Source organism: Vanessa cardui, chromosome 24 (assembly GCF_905220365.1).
Source record: "Vanessa cardui chromosome 24, ilVanCard2.1, whole genome shotgun sequence".
Classification (NCBI taxonomy): Eukaryota; Metazoa; Arthropoda; class Insecta; order Lepidoptera; family Nymphalidae; genus Vanessa; species Vanessa cardui.
Window position 1 is genome coordinate 7,174,748 of NC_061146.1, and position 24,417 is coordinate 7,199,164.

A 24,417-nucleotide genomic window follows, 5' to 3' on the forward strand; every position below is an offset into this window, starting at 1 on the left:
GGTAAGTAATTTAATAAACGTTTTATTTACAGGTAAAACGTGTCTATTAAATCACTTGACCGTTATTCAAAGCTTATTTATTTGAGACGTGTTTGTTATCGCCTGGTGGTAGAATAGGACGCCAATGTGACTTGATTTAATAAGGAGGTGTTAGATGTTAAATTAAAACAAAATTACAGTGTCAATGTATATATTTATATATACATTGATTCATATCATCATTATTATATATATAAATTGGAAACATAAAACAATGAAAGACAATCCTTTTTAAATTCTCATTTTAAACACAAAATACAAATTCGGTTTTTATATAAAAATAAAAAGAATAATCAATTAATAGGATTAAACAATTTAGTAATACATCTTTGAGACGATACTGGCATAACTTCACGTCTGTAAAATCGTTTAAATGTTTTATCCGATTGCCAATTACCTCGAGCTAAAATTTCATCAATAGGTAAATTATCCGACCAATTTTTTGAGATTATACCAGCTTCTAATAACAAAGATCTTATCCAACCAGCAATAACTACTCGTGAGGCAGCCTTTGGTTGACCTCTAATATTAATAAATAAATTATTACAATTAGCTTCGACACGTCTTGACTTAAATAAATTAATCGTTTGATTAATCCAGTAAAACGGATCTAATTTCGGATCTTCATTATTACGCATTATCCTCCAACCAGACTGTCGATAATTATGTGAATCTGTTTTAGACCCGAATTTCGGCCAAAATATAACATAATCACTGCATCTAATAAATGAGTCATTACTTATTTCTAACAGAGTAAGATCGTGTATTCTCCTGCCAGAACAAAGCAAAAGGAGAGCTGCTGTATGCCTAGCAGTTTGAAAATAATTAATTTCATCCAATTCATAATTAGACATATATAAGATAAGACTATCAATATTCCAAATAAACGACTTATGGGAAGGTGGTTTTTTAACGGCAATGGATTTTAAAATGTGCCTTACTAAAGTATGTGAGCCTAATAAATTAGAAGAGTCCGTATTACATAAAGTCGAGACAACTGTTTTATGTAATAGAATAGTATTATAAGAAAGGCCTTCTAATAAAAATAAATCAGCTAAAAACCTTGCCAATGTCGAACCATTTGGATCAAAGGGATTGACTTGATGTCCCTTAGCCCAATTAAGCCATCTCAGCCAAGCAGTTTTATAGGTCTTTTTAGTACTAGGCCGCCAGGAAGATTTTAATAAATCTACTTGCTGTGAATTCCAGTCGATTAAGTTTTTACCCCACCCCCACATTTCGAAACTTCTAGTATCATTTTTTGTGCTTTCTGTGGAGCTTGACCTGTTGACGTGTCTATCAGGTTCTTCTGAACATTCTTGATTGTTAACGGAGCTGCTATAGCTCGAGCCTTGATGTCCGCCCTCCAAAACACACGGTTCCAGCGGGGCACTACTAGGAGATAGATTCCCCTGGCTCGATTGAGATGTATTAATACCTTCGGTATTAAATAGGGTGGTGGGAACACCCACGCAGGGTTGTAATTCCAATCCTGTGAAAATGCGTCGTGAAACATCGCCGACTGGTCTGTTTGATCTAGAGACACATAATTCGCAATTACATGAGCCGTTCTTGACGCAAAGAGGTCTATCATGGGCGTGCCGGTAATTTTGAATATTCGTCTTGTACAATGGGGTAACAGATGCCATTCTGGAGGCGCACGAAAACGAAAGAGATGATCGGCCTGATTGTTGAATCTGCCTGGCAGATGATAAACGGTTAAATTTATCTGATACTGATCTAGGATCTGATAAATTTTCTTTGTTATTTCTAACAACCGTCGGGATTTTGTGCCACCCTCGTTTCGAATATAATATACGACCGTCTGATTGTCGCACTGCGCTAAGACGGTCGAGTGACGGAGGCTCCGACCATAACCTTGCAAAACTTTTAGAATTGCTATCATTTCTTTCATGTTGCAATGAAGTAATTCTTCTGTCGTCGACCATGTCCCCCATAGAGAAAGATCGTTTAACTGGGCTCCCCATGCTAGATCCGAGGCATCTGTCGATAGAAAATGACTTGGAGGCATGGGGTGAATTACAGATGGTTGATTGTAATGGCTCAACCACCATCGGATATTGACGAGAGCCTCTGGTGGTATGGGATAACGGCGGGTCCCCGATTTTGTTATCATCACATTGAGAAAGTTCAAAATCTCGCGATAATTCAGACGACCTCTTTTCACTACAAAACTTGCAAAATTTAACAAACCGGTAAGCATTTGAAGCTCCTTCAAATTTATTTCTTTCAACATTACATGTTGGGACAGGCTTTCGAAAAGTTTTAGTTGCATCTTTTTCGGGAGTGCTTTTTGATTGAGCCAAGTATCCCACTGTACGCCTAGGTAAATGAGGCTTTTTGTGGGAACAATTTCGGATTTTTGATAATTTATCTCCCAACCTAGATAACAAAGCCTTTGTAAAACCAGTTGTACTTGCTGGTGTAAGATTTTTTGGTCTTGATTCGCTATCAAAAAATCGTCTAAGTACACTATTACTCGAATCCCCATATCTCGTAAAGTTTGAGCAACCCAATTCGTTAGGGATGCAAAGACTTTTGGGGCAGTACTTAAACCGAATGGCAGACAGGTTAGTTGCAACAACTGGTTTTTGTATTCTAGACGCAGAAATCGCCTTTGAGTTTCCACAACAGGTACGTGAAAATATGCCTGAGAAAGATCTATTTTGCAGAGCCAATCTCGGGGCTGGAGAAACTCTGGTACACGAGAGACATTTATTAGTCGAAAACGATCTACTATCACAAATTTGTTCAGGGCTTTTAGGTTGAATATCGGACGCAAGGATCCGTCGCTCTTTTTTATTAAGAAAATCGTCGAAAGAAAACTTGGTGATATTTCTGCAGTTTCGAGAACACCTTGACATTTCATTTTTATAATAATATCTGTCATTTCCTGGGAGACTGGAGTTGTGTTTTTGCCACTGTTGAAATTTGGTAATATCAGTGGCGGCTTTCGAAGAAAAGGTATTCGATAGCCTTTTATTATTTTCAATAAATATGTTGGAGCTCCTAATTTCTCCCATCTTTTGTGGTAATGAGCAAGTTGCCCTGCCTTGAAACTTACCGTTTTTGTTACATAGTCAAAATTTTCGTTTTTTGTTACTTGTCTCATGTTCGTTAGCGAAACCTTGTCGCTTTCGTGAATTTTTATCACTTTTTCTTCCAGATCCATTACGAAAGGAATTTTTATTACCTTCTCGTCGAAAATTTTTGTTTGAAAACTGTTCTTGTGGAGAACAGTGAGAATGATAACCATGATTATGTGTCTGATAGTTTGAATACATTGACTGATCAGAACAAGCCTTTGATGGCATATTATAATACGCGGCGCCGTGGGTAGCTCCCGTTGGGCGGCGTGTAATATTGTATCCTGCTTTTGGAGCAAATACTTTTTGCTTAGATGAGGGTAGAAAGACTTTTCTGACACCTCCCGCTTTCTCAAGTGCCGTGGTAAACAATTCCGCATTAAATAAATTATGACAAGATGGCGGAATTTTTCGCAGCGTTGATTTTAGCAAAGGCTCTTTTACATACCTTAACACATTGTCTCGTCTTATTTGTATAATCTCAGTTCTATGGCCACAAATCATTTGTAACAAATCTGAAGATAATTTATTTAAATTTCCATTACAAAATACCTCTGTAAATTTGGCATTAACATTCTGAAAACTAAAATTATTTTGAGATTTCATCCACGAAAGTAAATCATGTATATTATTTTGCAAACATTCATTATATTTTATAAGACAATAGGTCATAGCTGCATATGACCGTTCAGTAGCTAAAAGTTGACGGTTTACATCATATGGTTTGACTTCTTCATTAACCTCTACTTCTACAAATCCTGGAGAAAACACATAATTTTTTTGCGACTCAGCATATCTTAAGTCACACCATTCTTTTTGATCAAAATGCTGAATATTACAAAGTAATTTTAAATAATCATCAGAAGGTTTCGGATAGGTGGGTTCTTTTAATTTGCTTTCAATATTAAAATGTAGATCGGGTTCTGATAGATTAATTTGCGAATTACAAGTATTACAGTCATTATCATAAAGTTCACGACTGACATTAAATTCTAATGATTCACTATGGTCACAATCAACGATTGGAGTTTCTTTATCAAAATTATTTATAGTCAATTGTTTACGAAGTTCATTTACTTGCCTCGTTAACTTTTCCAGTTTATCACTCGAATAACTACGGCGACGACGTCGGTGACTTGTTTTCCTTGAACGTTTGCGATGCGATTTTTTCTTCCTTGAATAAGAACTATCCGACTCAGATTCCGAGCTCGACGAGTCACTACTTGAACTAGTAGACGTTCGCTTACGGGATGGTCCAGGAACTGCATCATCACAAACCTTGTCTTTCTCGGAAAGTAATTGATTAGTTTCACTCATTCTAAAACACACGGACAGACAGATCAATATTAATTTCACAAAATAATATCGTTCTAATAATTATTTAGTAATACGTCTACGAACGGTAACACCGTTAAAAATATACATAAAGAGGGTAGACGTCAAAATGTTAATAAGTAAATTCAGTATCAGTTAGTGAATAACTGTTACAATTTAATTAAGTAGGAACTGATAATTTCAATAAACAAATCTTATACTAAAAAGTATAAGATTAATTATATATTTCACATTTATAACAAAAAGTAAAAAACTTACGTGATTGCTTCCTAGTTTTAACTTACAATAATAATTCCACGAAGGGAAAGGTAATAAATTTAACGATAGACTCGTTAAATTTTAAGCGTCTGTTCGCAGCGGAAATCGGGACGCCAATGAGCTAGACATTCTAACGAAGCTACCTGGTGGTATGTGAGGTGGGGGAGACCCGAGGGGGAGAGATGGTGAGTGAGACGGACAGTTGATAGGAAAGGGAGAGGTATATAAGCGGAAACGGAAGGTGCCTATCTCAAATAAATAAGCTTTGAATAACGGTCAAGTGATTTAATAAACACATTTTGTTATTTGAAGCAGCCTGGAGGCGATCATCTCATTCCCAAGGCGTGCAGTCAACTAGAAAGTCATTAGTGCTCTAATATCCTTTAGCACACAAACAAGGGCCCAGGTTGTAAATTGCACGAATAGTCCTCTTTTATAGTACAAAAATAGTATTCATGTCAGCTGCATTACTCCAGAGTAGGATGCCATACGACAAAATACTGTTGAAATAGCTAAACAAGGCGAGCCGTATCCACATTAGTCAAAAGTCTAATCTTTTTTATCGCATAGGCTGCAGAGCTGAGTCTATTCGCCAATTTACTTATATGGGGGCCCCATTGGAGCTCAGGGTCTATGGTCATACCATTTACCAAGGAACTCTGTTGATTCTAATACATCTAATGCTTCCCCGTTTAAAGGTACATTCGTTTTGACACATCTTACATGGGGAGTAGTGAATTTAATACATTTTTTTTAACACTGCACTATTTTTCTGATCACACTACTTATATGAATTAAAGTTCCAATGCTCTTGTATAAACTCCTTTTATTAGCTAGCATACAATATTCAAACATGAATCAGAGGTAGAAAAAAATCAGCACGAAAAAAACTAGTAATTCCATCTATATAATTCAAAAAGAAAAAAATTGACAATTGACATATAACACAAATTATTTTATGCCATAATAATACAAACTATTTTTAAACGTGACTATTTTAGACACATTTTGTCTTATTACTAAATGTAAAATAACATTAAATTATTAACATTAAACCAATGTTCCGAGAGAGCATTTTTCACATCGTCATACATTAAAAGACGTATTTTTATTTTAAAAATTAAAGAAGCATCGTCAGCAAACACTACGAGTTTATCACCTAAGAGATGTGACAGGTTATTTATATAAACAAGGAAGAGAGATGGACCACGAATTGATTCTTGAGTAACCCACAGTAACCTGAGCTTAGGTAGATGTTTTTCCATTTCCGATTGTTTAGATACGAAATCAGAAGACTGAGTGCAGTGTCCCGGATTCCATATCGACGTAGCTTCCTGACCAAGGTTTCGTGTTGCACACAATCAAAGGCCTTAGATAAATCACAAAAAATCCCTAAGGCATTCTGTGACTCCTCCGAAGCCCTGTAAATATTTTTTACGAGCTCAACACCAGAGTCAGTTGTCGAGCGACTCCTTGTAAATCCAAATTGTTTCTTGTGTAGCAACTTGTTCTTGTTTAAATGTTTCATTTGATTTAGTAATAACTTTTCAAAGATCTTCCTAAGAGTTGGTAGTACAGAGATGGGCACCTGACTTAAATATTGGTATTACTTTACTATGTTTCATGAGGTCAGGAAACACGCCACTTAGAACACAATTATTGAATATATTGACAAGATAGGGTGCCATTACATCAATTATTGAATTAACTACCTTAACAGAAATTATCTGAAAGAACTTATTACGTTATTTACACTTACTGTATTAAATTTAAAACTTATATTACATTTTTTCACATTGTTTTTAAATAATGATTCAGCAAAGGTGGGAGAGAAATTTAGTGAGCTAGTAGTCGAAAAAGGAATGTCAGCAAAACATTTTTCAAGAATAGTTGCAACATCCCGATCTGAGAAAAATAAATTATTATCAATAGATAAACTAAAGTCGGAGATGTTATTGTTGACTCTTCCAGTTTCGCAATTAATAATTTTCCATGTCATTTTAATTTTATCAGGAGCGTCAATATATTTTTTTTATATCTAAAGATTTGGCTGTTTAGAGTAGGCACGTTTGGATAGTTTAGAGTAGGCACTAACATAACTAGTAAATGAAAATTACCGATTGTATGATCTTTCACTATAAGGCTCATACAACCTTTGCCTCTACTCTCTACTCTTGTGAATTCCGACAGTCGCCCAATCATTAAACTTAAGAAAATTCTAAGAATTGACTGTCTTAGTAGTTGACTGTCTGTTGCACCCATTGTATTAATTTTTTCATTAATCAGGTCAGTCATCTGTGTTAGGTTCCAACTTACATTTTTGCTGGCGGCATATCCTTTTATTTGGGACCAGGCCATTTCTATAGGATTTAGGTTCGGCCGATATGGGGGCAAGCGAAGTACAGAATGGCCTGCTTTATTTAATAAGGCATCGATATTAAATTTCTTAAATTGCACTTTGTACTTTTTTATTAAATTATACAACTCCGGCTTTAGCAAGGATTCTTTAAATTCAATTCATTTTTGAAGAAAGCCAGCTTTGCATGTCCGATTTATTTGTATTGGACGTTGGTGCAGCATTGAGTTGTTTGATGTGGTACGATACATTGACGACTACAACGATTGAATTAGGTGGTAAATTCGGGATTCCACCGCTCTTATGAACGGATCTCACACCATGTTGTGTCGTGGTAGTCGCCGCTTTTTGTACCGGCTTTGAACGTGAGCAAAGCGTTCGGCACAAAATCTGCTTAACCACCCGCTATGAATAAGCGGCTACCTTTAGATAGAGGTTTTTTAATGTCTTTTCTGGGATAGTCTGTCCAAGAACGGTGAGACGCATGGGAATTATCCACAAATGTTTCATCAGTGTAAATGATAGTTCTTCCTTCCTCTTTATATTTTTTTATCTTCCTCAGACATTCAATACTCTGAAATCGAATATGTAACTGCTAAATTAGAATTTTTTTATTGTTTTCTGTTTTTTTCCACTTTAAACCAAATTATTTTATTATTCGCCTGAGACTTGCAGCAGATCCTTAAAAATGTAGGTCATCCTGTAATTTTCTTCGCAACTTCTCTATGGTAAGCAATTCATTTTCAGTGACGTGGAAATTGTGAATAAATTATTTTAATAACACCCTGGTCAAAGCTATCAATGTATGTTTAGAGGAGAGTTCAGGCTTCTTGAATAATACTCTTGAGTGGTCGAAGGAATGATTTAATCAAAAATTACAAAATCAATTAGCCAATAAAAAAAACAGTATAAAAAAAACAATACGAAACAAAAGAGGCGGAAGATGTCGTTCCGTCTTGCTCGCGCACGCTGACGTCACGCGCCGAGCTGCGCGCGCATCATGCTGGGTCGCATACCCGCTGCCGCGACACAGTAGTTACAAATATCGCCCCTGCACGGCGCGTCAGCCATTTTGTTCGAGCGCCGCGCGGAGAGAGGACGACTGCACCGAAGATCGCCGTGTCGACTCGCCATGTGTTGTGAAGTGAAGTTCTTGAAGTGTCGAAGAAAGATAAAGATGCTTGAAGAGATATGAAGATAAACGAATCCAAACACAGTTCTTATCAGAGCTATCTTGCGTGCCGCTTCCTGTTTCAATGAAACTTGACGTAATAATAAAAAACAGTCCTTTTCGGGACTAATCTTGTTTCAACGACAGCGTCTTAACAAAGTGCTGCTACATATGTAATTGGTTTTTGTTTCATTCTTTTATTTTTGCCTGGAGTTCGAAAGACAGTAAGGAAATCCGAATCTTTTGAACCTTTTATAATTCGTCTAACAGTAGATTCGGAACATTTTATTGCTTTTTCGGTCCGTTTTATACATTGTTTTAAATTATCGACAGCATTATTATCAGCCTCTGTCTTCCTAAAGCAATATACGTCATAAATTATTTTTCTCTCTTTTCTATGTAAAACCAAACCAAACTTTTGTGCGCGATGGTATTTTGAGAATGTTCTCAAAATAGGTACCACGAAATATATATAGATAGATGGATAGCAAAAGTCGACTGACGAACCAATAGCACACCGGAAAACATGCGGAGCGTGATAAGTGTTAATCGTTGCTAAAACAATTTCGTTTCTCAAGCGTTGTTCTAGAATAATTCAAACGGATATTCACAACTACAACTTTTATAACTAATTAATGCAAGTACTGCAAATTAATTCTTGAAATACAGTTTAATATTAAAAATGAATATTTATAAGATTGTTATTCTTAAAAACAGCTCTTAATCAATTACAAGTGAATTACTTAAAATAAGTAATATAAACCAACATTTCTATTACATAGTCCGTTATGACACATTATAGATGGCGCTGCATGACGAATCCACATTTTAGTTTTACTTATTACATTATAGTGTTTTAGAAATTTACATAATAAAAGAGAAACATTAAAATGAAATGAAAAAACGATAAAATGCATAAAATATAATATTGCCTTTATAAGTAGGTACACTTTTTCATTACTAACATACACCTACATGAGATATTTTCCTGTTTTCCTGTATTACTAAAAACTTTGACTAAAAACACTTTTCTCAAACATGCTTGGATTGTGAGCATTATTTTGACAACCTTCTTCGAGATAAATCTAACTTGCTGTACTGGCCGAGCAGCGGCCGGCACTGTATGTATGAAAATCCATATCTGTCGTATTTAGCGGCCGAATAAATTACTATGTAAAATCATATCTGTCGTGTTATTTAAAAATAGAATGATCTTCTATTCCGCAACATGGCGACCAAAGAGGTAATTTTGTGAAGGTTTAATAATTTTATTATATTTAATGAATTATTATTAATTAATGATTTTAATATTTAATTAATTAATTAATTTAGAACTGTCTTGCATAAAGAAATCTGTTTAGTAAAAAAAAAATACTTTGGCGCGTATAAAACTATTTTTATGAACTGTTTGTCCACTTCATAATATTAAAGAAAAAAAAAACGTTTTAAGTACTTTTTCAAATAAAAGTTCTAAATAAATAAAAGTTCTAAAAGTACTATTTAGTTACATTTCCGCGCATTGTTTGAGAAAAGTACTATACAAGCCTTGGCTGCAACTAGGCATTGATAGACTTACGTATGTGTGCCTCGGCTTCTCCTCGGCCCACATTCACACGTTCGTCCATCAATGCCCCTCTTGCCGGCCGCTGCAGTAATGAACTATTATTGCACACAAAATAAAAAAAAAAATACAAAAACAATCTAATTTGATGTAGGTACTTACTTTTTTTAATTCTCTGTAAAAAGAGGTTCTCTTATTGGATATAAGATTTTTGAGAACTTCAACTGTAGCTTCCTTGTCGAGATCTTTGTATATTTCTAAAAGAATTCTGAATGAATCATTTCTCATCTCTTTGTTCATATAATTTTTATTTTTTTTGTCCCATAAATGAGGCATTTTCTTATAGATTACGAAAATCTGTGTCCACACAGTTTTTTCTTTATTAGTCGTCATGTTGCAAGTGCGAGGTAGAGATGGCGACCCGGAAGAAACGTACAATCCGCCACAACGCTCGACCGCGATTGAGCCGAGATTGGAGCAATCGCAATACTCACGTTTCAACGCACACACAATCTGCTGAGACAATTTGTCTAGTTGCTTCCGCGCCGATACAATTCGCAACATGTTGGGCTACGCCCCAAACGTGCCCTCAACATTACTATTGACGACACAATCTGTCGGCTCACTGCAGATTGTGTCAACAGATTGTTGCTGAAATTGAATCGTGAGTAGGGCCTTTTAGGTCTATGCACATGAAATAATCATTTTTTCTTAATAGTTTACATGCTGTTCTATTATCCTCTAACTTAAAATGTTCATTTTTGATAAAGTTATTGAGATTTTTTTTTAATTTAGTATAAATCTGTAAGATCCATTAGGTTTTTTAACTAGGAAAATTGAAGAACAAAATTGTTTCTTATGAGGTTTACACCTTTCAATAACTTTCTTAGAAAGTAGCTCGGTAATTTCAATATTCATTTGTTTTATTTCCAACTAGCTGACCCGGCGAACTTTGTTCCGCCTTAATGGCAATAAATAAGCAGTTATTTTTTTTTTTTTTATTCGAAAAAATACAAAAAAAAAATTAAATAACTACATTAATCATTCATTATTATTTCTGTATTTTAGTACATAGGTTGCTCTTCATGCCACGTATACCGTCGTTACTTCTGATTTCCATAACACAAGTGCTTCAGCTACTTACATTGGGATCAGAGTAATGTATGTGATGTTGTCTCATATTTATTATTATTTATTATTATAATTGACCATGGGAAAAACATGAATGTTCTAGATTTAAACCACAAACTTTTAAGGATTGGCCTTGTGATTTGTTGATTGTCATGGCAAATGCAAGACGTATCGGAAATTGAAGTCTTTTAAATTCAAACGGCATATCGGTTGGGATCATCGGTATCCTCGGAATGAGAACTTCCTCACCTTTGAATTTTCCTATCATTATCGTAGCGTAAATTACATTGTTCATCAATTTACTAACCACCAAACGCGTACCGTTGCACAGTTTTGGTTGGTTTATGTTTCGAAGCATGATTACTACGGAGCCAACCTTTAGGCGTAAATTGTGCGGTGGTAAGCCAGGAACGGCCAAAGAGTTTAAAAATTCAATTGGATAGTTGGTGGCTTCATCTTCATTTGTGACGCAGTCAATAGATTTGAATGAATGCATTGTTCCAATGATCTTATTTTGAATTATGTAGTTCAGGTCATCTACATCTTTATTCTTAGCCGCTAAAATTGCTCGCTCACTCAACCATTCATTATTTTTGTAGTTAGAAATAATATTTGGAAATACATTGTTGATAAGTTCGTCTTTTGATGAGACAAAATTACAGAAATTATTTGGAAATGATATTAATCCGCTCGATTCATCGACAGGTACTTGACCATTACCGATAGTCAGCAATTGCTCCGAGAAATCTTCAGCAGATGTATCATTAAGCAATGTAACTCTCATGTTTGTTGTCAGCTGCAGTTTCTTCACATAGCGCCATAGATTTGACGATTTGAGGCAAGCGTTTATTTCGTCGGCAGCCGTAGATCTTGGAATTACTGGCAGTATTTGGCGGAAATCGCCAGACAGTAAAATCATTGCTCCTCCAAAACATCTCGAGTCATTGCGTAAATCTTTTAATGTTCGGTTAAGTGCTTCTAATGCACGTTTATGCGCCATTGTGCATTCGTCCCAGATGATGATTTTCGATGTCGCTAAAACTTTGGCCATTGCTGAGTGTTTTGCAATATTACACGTTGGTTCTTCAATAGTTTGAAGATTTAACGGTAATTTGAATGCTGAATGAGCCGTACGGCATCCTTCTAACAATGTGGCTGCTATTCCAGAAGAAGCAACTGCAACCGCTATGTTGGATCTCGCCCGAACAGTTGCTAAAACTAATGACATAAGGAATGTCTTGCCAGTTCCACCAGGGGCATCTAGGAAATATAAACCACCATTTTCATCAGCGATTGCCTTCATTAAAGTATCATAAACTTCCTTTTGTTGGTAATTCAACAGGGGTACATTCCTTTGAACTACTAAATCTAATTCCTGGTGATCATATTCACGTTCCCGTTCCAATTCTCGATTAAATGCGTCATTAATTTCACGATTTGGCGCTGGCATTCCTAACCTGATTAATAAATTACCGCACATGAGGTAACACATATCTTCGATCAAGAGTAAAGCACGATTATGTATCTCCTCATTCATCTCAATATCGTGTTTTCTGGAACTGACACGACTTTGATGTAAAATATCTTCTGACATACTATCCTTGTATTTGTGCCACAGGTTACATGGGTTTGATGGAAAACATGTCGAAATTATGATAGCGAATAATGTGCGTATCTGACTTGGAGATGCAGAGATAATGGCTTCAGCGATTGTCGTATCCCAATGGGTATCGTTTTCTAATAATTTCAATTCTTCACATGCAGCACGATATGTTGGGAATATTACACCATTATCAGTTCGTAGTGTCTCAAATGAAGTTGGCCCACGCACATTTACCAGCAACAACCGCAAATAGAAACATTCATCATTCTTTGGATGAACTGTATACATACGACCAAGAGCATCAGTAGAACGCACATCTGGATACCCAGGAACCGCATCACCTTGCTTCCGTCTTTGAAAATTCTTGGATGAAGCATTCCAAGTATAATAACGTGGCATCTCCGAGTAAAGCAAAGTTCGTGCAAACTGATCGCTTTGGCAGATTGCAAAAAAACTGGTCAATGTAGTTGCTGGAGGTGTTTCAGCACGTTGCGTAGCATTCGAAGCCGTGAAATATACTCGTTGACCATTCTCCAGATGCACCGCCAAATGTATAATAGTAGGATGACGTTCGTGAATGGGAAATGCGAATATACGCCAAATCGCTTCATTACAGTTCACATAACGACCAACTTGATAGCGTGAAATTTCATCGTTGGTATTCGAGGATTGCAATCCAAAAACCGCCATATCACTGCCTTTCGTGACATATTTGCAAATATATTTTATGGACTTAACTGAATTGCAGTATTCAACGTTGCAATGTGTCTTGAACGTTTTAGAAATAAGTGGCGAATATGGAACAATCCAACTGTTGTCGACAACGAAATCCATTCTTTTCACTTTCGTTGTGACAGTTCGACCGTTGTCATCTCGTGATCGACGCCGATACAGCGGATACCCATCGTTGCCAGTGACAGTCTCCGCCGTTAATTTCCGTGGATATCGTTTAGAGCACTTTCCATCGACCATGCAAGGTGATTGGGGGTTGATGGAACCACACGGTCCATGAATCATATTAGTAGTAACAACATCATGTAGGTCTGGATCGACTTCATGATCAGGAATCTCGGCACATATGATATCATCTATTTGGTCAGGCTGAATTCTTTCCACTAACCAAATAAGAATGTGTGCGTGCGGCAGGCCTCGCTTTTGCCATTCGATTGAATACATCCACCATCGAGTATCTCCAAAGACGCGTTGTTTAACAATAAAGTTCATCAGGGACCGAATTTTTTGCCTGAATATACGTGCTGTGATGTCGTGTCTATCATTTGATGTTTGTCCGGGAAGCAGCAATTGAGTAATTTCTATCCATTTTGGATTACAGGTAAAAATAATAAAGAGATCTGGCCGGCCGTAATGACGAACATATGTCATTGCATCTTGTGCATATTCATGCATATGACGTGGGCTACCAATGTACGTCGCCGGCAGAATAGTTAATCGACCAATATTAGCTGCATTTCCTTCAGTACTAACTGCATCACGTAAATGGATGTACTCCTCAGAACGCAGTTTGGCTTGGTTCAACCTAATAAATGTTAAACGTTCCGTTTCTATTTTTACATACATGTCAACGCAATACTGCTGAAACAATCGACGAAACCGCAGCAAATAGTTGTCAGCATTTTGACGAATCATCAAACGATATGCATAATAATTCATTGAGCTAACTTTCTTTGTAGTTTCTTCACCTGAAATTAAAAATTTGATAATTAACCATTTCAAAGGCAAATAATACAGACATTAACCATTATTAAGCTACTGATACTTTACCATTCAATGGATTTATCATTTTAATATTAAAATAATATCCATCTTCTCCTTGCCAAAACATCAGTGGGTATTGCAATGCGTCATATGATCGATGAGTTTCCGATATTTGTTGCAGTTGCCCAGTATCGCGACGTGTAAGCACAATATCGCGTTTTTCCAATTGTTCACCAACAATCAGGATGGCAACTTCGTCTACTGTTGGAGCATTAAATGTGCGTTCGTGTGTTCCAGATGGTCGTTTATCTGCTTTGATGACAACTTTATAGTCATCATTTGGCATGCGCTCTAAAGCACTCTTAAACAACCTGACCAACGCATGATGTTCATGAAGCAGACACTGCAAGTCTTGAAGAATTGCTCGCTTCATTCCTGCATTGATCCCTAGGCGTCGATCAAGTTGTTCTTCCATGTTGCCCATGAAATATATTTGTAAAAATTTATTCTGTGTATCTTCGAAAGGTAGTAATGATCCAATTCGATGGTGAATCTGTCCTTGTATCAACAAAATAAAAACCAGACAGTATTAACTGGGTTATAAACACTTTTTCTGTGGGAGAGTAGTATAATACATACCAATAGATAAAGTAAGTTATTCTTTAACTACATTCTATGTAAGTACAAAAATAAATACCTTAAATGTCGGATTAAAACCTCCTTCTTCGATAATATCTGCCCCAAATGACGTCATTTGGAAACAACTATTGTATTTTCGAGTATTTGCAAGAAAGTGGCGTGATTCTTGTGTTTCGCCGCAAAGCAATGAATACAATGGCTCATGTGGCGGAGTCAACACTGGCAATTTCACTTTACCATTAACGCAGCATAATCCAGGCGTTTCTCCGGAAAACTTTAATGCACCACAATCTCTCACAATCAATGCGTTTGCATTGGGCAAACGTCCATTTGCCCAATGCAAACGCTAGGATGCAAGCTGTAATCATTGCTGCAATCGTATCGAAACGTAGGTAAAGAAAGGAGTGTTTTCACTCCTTAGGAATTTGGTAACAGCGCGGTGTGTCGCTGAGTCCTGAACTTGGACTCTGATGCCCTGTTGCACGTTTTTTGCCTTCGTGTAATGAAGGCGACGTTCAACCAGGATTCCCGAGATCCTTGGCCATTGCGCCTTGTCCTGGATGACGATAGGCGGCGGTAGTTTTGTTTTGACTGCGGCCTCGTTGGCCTTCGGTGTCGCTGAAGGCGAGTTCGGGGGTGCGGGGCGCGCGGGTGATTTTTTAGCTCGGCCTCGTTGGCCTTCGTTGTCGCTGAAGGCGATTTCGGGGCCGCGGGGCGCGTGGGTGGCGTCTTGGGTTTCGTCGCGGGACGCTTAACAGGACGCTTGGGTGACGCCTCGGACGAGCTCGAGCTGTCCTTGGCCGGTCGTTTTTTCGGTGGAGGCGGGACTTGAGGAGCCCTAGCCTTCCGTTTAGCGGATTTGGAGAGGACAGGCTCGAACCCGTCGCTCTCCGCCTCCGAGGATACCACGTCGGAGTCGTCAGACTCCGAGGCGCGAGACCTGCCGCCATCGCTCTCGAGTTCGACCTCCATGGTCGAGCCGACAGGTGTCGTCAGGTAGGGCGACCGGCTTCTGCCGACTCCTGGCGTGGGCCCTACGTCGTTTTCGTCCTCTATGAGGGTAGCGATGTCGTTAAGACGCTCGATGGCGTCCGGGAGATGCATATGGAGCAGCTTTAGGAGCGGGTAGCGGCTTTGCGGAACTTAACACGGAACTTCGCGGTGCACTACACTTATTCCGGTCACGAACTGCACAAACACTGAGTCTAAGTCTTTACGCGAATTAACCCTTACGCGCACAAGGGTCGGTCGGTCGGTGGCTCAGGTAGGCGAGCAGGTAAGGCGGCAGGTAGTCGGGTCCGACTACGGCTTCGTTGGCGGGCGATAACTGAGTATCGGTCTTCCTGTAGGCAGATATCCGCGCGAGATGGAGGTCAGAACTGGAATGATTTAATCAAAAATTGCACCGGTATATATACAAAAATTACAAAATCAATTAGCCAATAAAAAAAAACAGTATAAAAAAAAAACAATAAGAAACAAAAGAGGCGGAAGATGTCGTTCCGTCTTGCTCGCGCACGCTGACGTCACGCGCCGAGCTGCGCGCGCATCATGCTGGGTCGCATACCCGCTGCCGCGACACAGTAGTTACAAATATCGCCCTGCACGGCGCGTCAGCCATTTTGTTCGAGCGCCGCGCGGAGAGAGGACGACTGCACCGAAGATCGCCGTGTCGACTCGCCATGTGTTGTGAAGTGAAGTTCTTGAAGTGTCGAAGAAAGATAAAGATGCTTGAAGAGATATGAAGATAAACGAATCCAAACACAGTTCTTATCAGAGCTATCTTGCGTGCCGCTTCCTGTTTCAATTAAACTTGACGTAATAATAAAAAACAGTCCTTTTCGGGACTAATCTTGTTTCAACGACAGCGTCTTAACAAAGTGCTGCTACATATGTAATTGGTTTTTGTTTCATTCTTTTATTTTTGCCTGGAGTTCGAAAGACACTAAGGAAATCCGAATCTTTTGAACCTTTTATAATTCGTCTAACAGTAGATTCGGAACATTTTATTGCTTTTTCATTCCGTTTTATACATTGTTTTAAATTATCGACAGCATTATTATCAGCCTCTGTCTTCCTAAAGCAATATACGTCATAAATTATTTTTCTCTCTTTTCTATGTAAAACCAAACCAAACTTTTGTGCGCGATGGTATTTTGAGAATGTTCTCAAAATAGGTACCACGAAATATATATAGATAGATGGATAGCAAAAGTCGACTGACGAACCAATAGCACACCGGAAAACATGCGGAGCGTGATAAGCCCACCCCGCCCCGCACCTCATACCACCAAATAGACCGATAAATAGTCTAGTGCGCAGATTTACTACCGTTCTTTTTGCTCTTGCAGCGCTTATTGCAGTTGTCTTCGTAATAAATGTAAGAAGACCCATAACTTGTTCCATAGTAAATGTTGGCTCATCCGGAGGTCTTGAAGAGTTTGGGGGCTTGTGATCCCACCGCTGCTGTCGGAGATATAGTTGGGTTGTCAGCTTCCATTGCAATTAAACGCAGCCATTTCAATATTATTTATTACATGATATTAACAATTTTATAAAATTAAGTAAAATCTTCGAAAAAGTGTTAATGCGATGCGTCGTTGCTAAAACAATTTCGTTTCTCAAGCGTTGTTCTAGAATAATTCAAACGGATATTCACAACTACAACTTTTATAACTAATTAATGCAAGTACTGCAAATTAATTCTTGAAATACAGTTTAATATTAAAAATGAATATTTATAAGATTGTTATCCTTAAAAACAGCTCTTAATCAATTACAAGTGAATTACTTAAAATAAGTAATATAAACCAACATTTCTATTACATAGTCCGTTATGACACATTATAGATGGCGCTGCATGACGAATCCACATTTTAGTTTTACTTATTACATTATAGTGTTTTAGAAATTTACATAATAAAAGAGAAACATTAAAATGAAATGAAAAAAAGATAAAATGTAAAAACGATATTTTAAACGATAATTAAAATGAAAAAACGATAAAATGCATAAAATATAATATTGCCTTTATAAGTAGGTACACTTTTTCATTACTAACATACACCTACATGAGATATTTTCCTGTTTTCCTGTATTACTAAAAACTTTGACTAAAAACACTTTTCTCAAACATGCTTGGATTGTGAGCATTATTTTGACAACCTTCTTCGAGATAAATCGAACTTGCTGTACTGGCCGAGCAGCGGCCGGCAATGTATGTATGAAAATCCATATCTGTCGTATTTAGCGGCCAAATAAATTACTATGTAAAATCATATCTGTCGTGTTATTTAAAAATGGAATGATCTTCTATTCCGCAACATGGCGACCAAAGAGGTAATTTTGTGAAGGTTTAATAATTTTATTATATTTAATGAATTATTATTAATTAATGATTTTAATATTTAATTAATTAATTAATTTAGAACTGTCTTGCATAAAGAAATCTGTTTAGTAAAAAAAAAATACTTTGGCGCGTATAAAACTATTTTTATTAACTGTTTGTCCACTTCATAATATTAAAGAAAAAAAAAAAACGTTTTAAGTACTTTTTCAAATAAAAGTTCTAAATTGTACTATTTAGTTACATTTCCGCGCATCGTTTGAGAAAAGTACTATACAAGCCTTGGCTGCAACTAGGCATTGATAGACTTACGTATGTGTGCCTCGGCTTCTCCTCGGCCCACATTCACGCGTTCGTCCATCAATGCCCCTCTTGCCGGCCGCTGCAGTAATGTACTATTATTGCACACAAAATAAAAAAAAAAATACAAAAACAATCTAATTTGATGTAGGTACTTACTTTTTTTAATTCTCTGTAAATAGAGGTTCTCTAATTGGATATAAGATTTTTGAGAACTTCAACTGTAGCTTCCTTGTCGAGATCTTTGTATATTTCTAAAAGAATTCTGAATGAGTCATTTCTCATCTCTTTGTTCATATAATTTTTATTTTTTTTTCCCATAAATGAGGCATTTTCTTATAGATTTCGAAAATCTGTGTCCACACAGTTTTTTCTTTATTAGTCGTCATGTTGCACGTGCGAGGTAGAGATGGCGACCCGGAAGAAACGTACAATCCGCCACAACGCTCGACCGCGATTGAGCCGAGATTGGAGCAATCGCAATACTCACGTTTCAACGCACACACAATCTGCTGAGACAATTTGTCTAGTTGCTTCCGCGCCGATACAATTCGCAACATGTTGGGCTACGCCCCAAACGTGCCCTCAACATTACTATTGACGACACAATCTGTCGGCTCACTGCAGATTGTGTCAACAGATTGTTGCTGAAATTGAATCGTGAGTAGGGCCTTTTAGGTCTATGCACATGAAATAATCATTTTTTCTTAATAGTTTACATGCTGTTCTATAATCCTCTGACTTAAAATGTTCATTTTTGATAAAGTTATTGAGATTTTTTAAATTTAATATAAATCTGTAAGATCCATTAGGTTTTTTAACTAGGAAAATTGAAGAACAAAATTGTTTCTTATAAGGTTTACACCTTTCAATAACTTTCTTAGAAAGTAGCTCGGTAATTTCAATATTCATTTGTTTTATTTCCAATTTTGAAAATTTGTCATTTAAAGGTACAAATTCCTGATGAGGTTTCCGTAGAAAAGGGATTTTGTATCCCTTTATCCAGTCCAAAATGTTTGCATCATCAGTTATAGATTTCCAATTTTTGTAATAATTGTTTATGTTACTCACCGCAGTTATTTTCTGTTGCGTTGGAACTTGTCGTCCCTCCTCCTGTCTTTCGGCTTCTGGTTGAATTGCCCTCCTGTCATTGGCTTCTGAGTTCTCTGCGTGTGACGAGGAGGGCCCTGCCAGTTTAAAGGGTGGCTGGTTGTAGCACCTTTATTTGCTGTTTCAGTATTTTGAATCTCTTTACATCGTTTTAGTTCCTGTCCTGATCTCTTTACTGACTTTACAGTCTTAATTTTTTCTAGCAAGTTTTCTCCAAATAAGAATTCTCCTGGTTCAGCCTGAGTGAGGACATCTTTCATGTCTTTGTTGATCGAGGATAGAGTAAGGGATCTGCGGGTTCTTGTATCTTGGTAAAAAGTGTCACATAACAGGCGAGAAGCATCATTGATTTTCTTTATAATGTTAAGCTTATTATCGTTGTGGTTGCTACTAACGCACAACTGTAAAACTGCTCCTAGGCAGGACAAAGTTGTTGAAACCTGTTTTTATCTGGATTCTATTATATTGTCTCTCCTTTTTGAGGATTCATTTAAGGCTGCGGTAACCTCTATATTTAATTTTGGTGGGATCATCTTTGGGCAATTTTTAAAACTTATATTTTCCTTATATATTTCTTCTTTTTCCTCTTTTTTTATTTCCTTTTGTAAAATTTCTGACCACCGATCCGATATCTCTTTTCTTAATACCGTCCCCTCCTCCTGAGGTGTGGCTACGACCCCTAGGACCTCTAAAACGTCGCTGTCAAGAGGTTATTCTTCCTCAATAGACAAGTCCCGTTCAGAGAGACAGTCTGTCTCGTCAATAGAGAAAATGGGTTCGTTTTCTTTTAAACTCTCTGAAAAAGAAGTATTTTGAACTATGATTTACTGAGCAACTCAAAGAGGCAGGGATCAATAAAACAACCATACGAGTTCCAATGTGACCCTCGCTTGGTTAAAAAACTTAACCATTTTATGTTCCCACAGAACATCCTTATCGGTCATGAAATAAAACAAAATGACCATATATGTTCCCGCAGAACATCTTTTGGTCGCAAGTATAAAGATTGTATTTATTGATATATTTCTTTCTTGTATAAAATATCAATATACTTTTGTTATTAATGGCGTCGTTAGCTCATTAGTAGTTACGTACCTGTATCTAAACGTCGTATTTTTTTTAACAAATGAGATCTATCGTCCTCTGACGATCGTTTATTCTTAGTTTTATCCATAATATTTGTTAAAAACACAAAAAACAACGAAGAGAAAGTGGCGTCTACGCAATGGCATAAAAACCGAATGAAGTTAAATCTGAACACCAGAGGGAGCATAAAAAGGGAAACGGCTGCGTTCCGTTTTTGCTTTTAGCTTTAAAATCATGTGACGTCAGTGACTAAATAACCGGGACTACACTTGTAAACTATCATCATCGAGGACGAGATAACAAGGAGCATAATGTAGAATAATTTAAATTAATATGTATTGATAGGTAAATAAATACCTTAATGTCAAAAACAAATTTTACGCGGCACTTAAAATTCTATTTGCATTGACTTTTTTTTCTACAAAGGTTTGAATAGTCATTCTAGTGTACTCGAAAATTTTTTCTAGATATAACCTGTCATTCTCGTATTTCTTGTGGCATTCCTCGTCTATACCCCGATTTTTATTTAAGCCATGTACTCCACAATGTCTTCCAAATATTAGGCCTTGAACCAAAAAACGATTACTATCTAAACAATATCGAGATAATTTAGATAAAGACATTTTGCCGTCGGACGTCCTTACTAGTCGCGGCGGCGAACGCCACTGCCCGTGGCGCGAATTGTCGATTCGCAATTCGCACCGCCGTTCGCACCGCCGATCCCCGTGACCAGGCCGTTAGGGCGTTACGCAATAGTGTTCACCAAAAATCCACAACCATAATAGACTGGGGTTAGGAATTAATAAAAATGTTAAAAATGTTATAGTAGTATCTGATAAGTTAGGTCAGGGCTTTGGCTCAATACTAAAAAGTGAGGTAGAAAATGTATTCAATACATGTACACCCGGGGCAAGCTATCAGTACCAAATAAATAAGATAAGTTCTATGCATCTGGATTCCACTAATATAGTGGTTTTAATGCATGGTGACAGCTTGTCTCTGAATAAAAAGAATTTAATTAAGGATACAAAATTATTACTTGAAATTCAAAATCAAAAGAAATGTAAATTTATAATTAGTACATTTCCATATTCGCACACCTTGACAGATGCACAGAACTTACATATTTATGATTTAAATGTATGTTTATACAATGTGACTCGACATTGTAGTAATGATGTCATGTTATTTGATATTAATAAATTCATTTATAGGTTTAAGTTGACAGAGGGTACTATGTATCTACCAATTAAATCCAGAAGACAACTTGGTAACCTAATTGCTTACAATATTAATAATTATTTTATTTGTAATGTTACCAAGGATCATATATATAATAAAAATAATAACCTAATTTACATTAACACTGACAAAAGTAAGGATATTGAAATTCATAGTTTAAACTGAATAAAATGACAAAACCTATGTCCTCTTACTTAAATATTATACATCAAAATATACAGGGCATAGGTGGCAAAGATCATGAAATAGAATTATTTTCAGAAAATTACAAAACTCATGTATTTTGTTTCACAGAGCATTGGATTAAAAGTTTTGACATATTTAATATCCCAAACTTTAAATTGTCAAGTACATTCGTAAGAGGGAATGCTATTCGCGGTGGCTCATTAATATTAGTACGGAATGATATCATTTGTAAATCTCGAAAAGATATTGTGGCTCTCTCTGTCGAACGTACTATCGAATTATCCTGCGTGGAATTTCCTCAGTACATTATAGTATGCGTGTACCGGCCCCCATCGGGAGATTTTTGCTTATTTGAGACCACTATGGAGGATGTTCTTAAAAAGATAAGCGAAAGTAATAAATATATAATTGTATGTGGCGACTTTAATGTAGACTTATTAAAAGCTACTTCGCTGAGTGTTCGATTAGTCACATTGTTTAGGTCATTTAATTTAACGCACCGAGTTAATGAACCAACACGAATAACCAACGATACTTCTACGTGTATTGACAATGTGTTTTGTGACTGTGAAATATATGAATTTTCAATTATAAATAATTTAACTTCTGATCACTGTGGTCAGAAGTTTTCTTTAGAACACAAAGAAATTATTCATTCAAAAAAATAATGTACAGGCCAATAACGGCTCATAAAGTAAACTGTTTTAAAGATATTGTGGCGTGTAAATTAGCTTACTTAGATCTAACGACACAAGATCCAAATGAACTTTAAAATTCATTTTTTGAATTAATATTAATAGAATTTAATAAAATATTCAAAATGAAATCATTTTATAAAAATACAAAATTGAAGTTTAGTGACTGGGCTACTATTGGTATATATAAAAAGTAGAAATAAATTATACGACCTATATGGTATGAAGCAGTGGAATCAAAACGAAGCCTTTCTAGGATATGTCAATAAATATTCCAAAATATTTAAAACAGTATGTATTTATGCTAAGTATTTATACATAAAGAACAAAATTTTGACTTCCGATAATAGAATAAAGGCCACTTGGGACATTATTGGAAGTGTTAGTGGAAAACCTAAAAAGGAAAGTATACCTATCAAATTAAACACAGGCAGTAAATACACAAATTCTGATTTGGAAGTTGCAAATTTATTTGAAATATTTTTTGATAACATACCTAATAAAATAACATCTCATTTAAAATCATCTACATCAGATGCAGCTAGATTATTAAAAAAACATGTTTCTAAATGCGTTATTGATTTTTCTTTTGAAACAGTTTCTGCAATAGATGTTATAAAAGTATTTAAAACACTCAATATTAAAAAAACTAACGACGTATGGGGCATTTCGGTAAAATTCATAAATAACATCATACACGATATTGCTCCGTATATAGCAGTAATTTTTAACAAGAGTTTGGACACGGGTTCATTTCCTGACTTGTTAAAATGTAGTAAAGTCTTACCACTTTTTAAGAATGGAAATAGGAGCGATCCCAGTAATTACAGGCCTATTTCAATACTCCCATCTTTAAGTAAAATTTTCGAAAAAATTATTTTAAATCAACTTCTTATCCATTTTGGTACAAATAAAATTTTTCATAGTGAGCAATTTGGTTTTACAAGAGGTCGATCAACAACAGATGCGGGAATTGCGCTTCTTAAGCATATTTACGATGCTTGGGAGAAATCACAGAATGCTATTGGAGTATTCTGTGATTTATCTAAAGCATTTGATTGTGTAGAACACGAGACGCTTCTTTATAAGCTCAAATATTACGGCGTTAAAGGTAGGGCTCTTGATCTCATTGCTTCATACTTAAGTCAAAAAATCCAGCAAGTTTTCATTAATGGAAAAAAAGTCTACTGGATCTACGCTAAAAATGGGTGTTCCACAAGGTTCAATTTTGGGTCCCTTTCTATTCCTAGTATATATAAATGACCTTCCTTTCTTTGTTAAAGGTATTTGTGATATAGTATTGTTTGCTGACGATACTTCACTGATTTTTAAGGTTGACAGGAAAAAAACTGACTATGACGATGTGAACGGTGCCTTATCACAGATACAAGATTGGTTTAATGTAAATAATTTGGTTTTGAATACTCAAAAAACAAAATGAGTAGTTTTTACTCTACCCAATGTTAGAAAGCAAAATTATAATATATCTTTAAGCGGTGGCCCGCTTTATGTAGCCGATACTACCGTGTTCTTGGG

The 24,417-nt window shown here is 36.4% G+C and overlaps 1 protein-coding gene across 1 annotated transcript; it reads right to left on the reverse strand.

The window, feature by feature from the left end:
* Positions 1–8,093: 8,093 nt before the first annotated feature.
* Positions 8,094–14,752, reverse strand: LOC124540246. Its single transcript, XM_047117711.1, has 3 exons — positions 14,512–14,752; positions 11,280–14,261; positions 8,094–8,275 (listed from the first exon to the last, which is right to left on the reverse strand). Exons 1-3 carry the CDS (start codon positions 14,750–14,752, stop codon positions 8,094–8,096), a joined length of 3,405 nt encoding a protein of 1,134 aa, XP_046973667.1.
* Between the last annotated feature and the right edge of the window lie 9,665 nt (positions 14,753–24,417).

What these genes read in the sequence shown, in the direction of transcription:
- LOC124540246 (XM_047117711.1), bottom strand. Translation starts at nt 14,752, where the DNA reads ATGGAAGAACAACTTGATCGACGCCTAGGGATCAATGCAGGAATGAAG. An exon ending in AGTTGCCATCCTGATTGTTG is followed by an intron (nt 14,262 to 14,511) that starts GTGAACAATTGG and finishes TTTTAATTTCAG; the next exon opens with GTGAAGAAACTACAAAGAAA. An exon ending in CCAACCAAAACTGTGCAACG is followed by an intron (nt 8,276 to 11,279) that starts GTACGCGTTTGG and finishes TATCTCTTCAAG; the next exon opens with CATCTTTATCTTTCTTCGAC.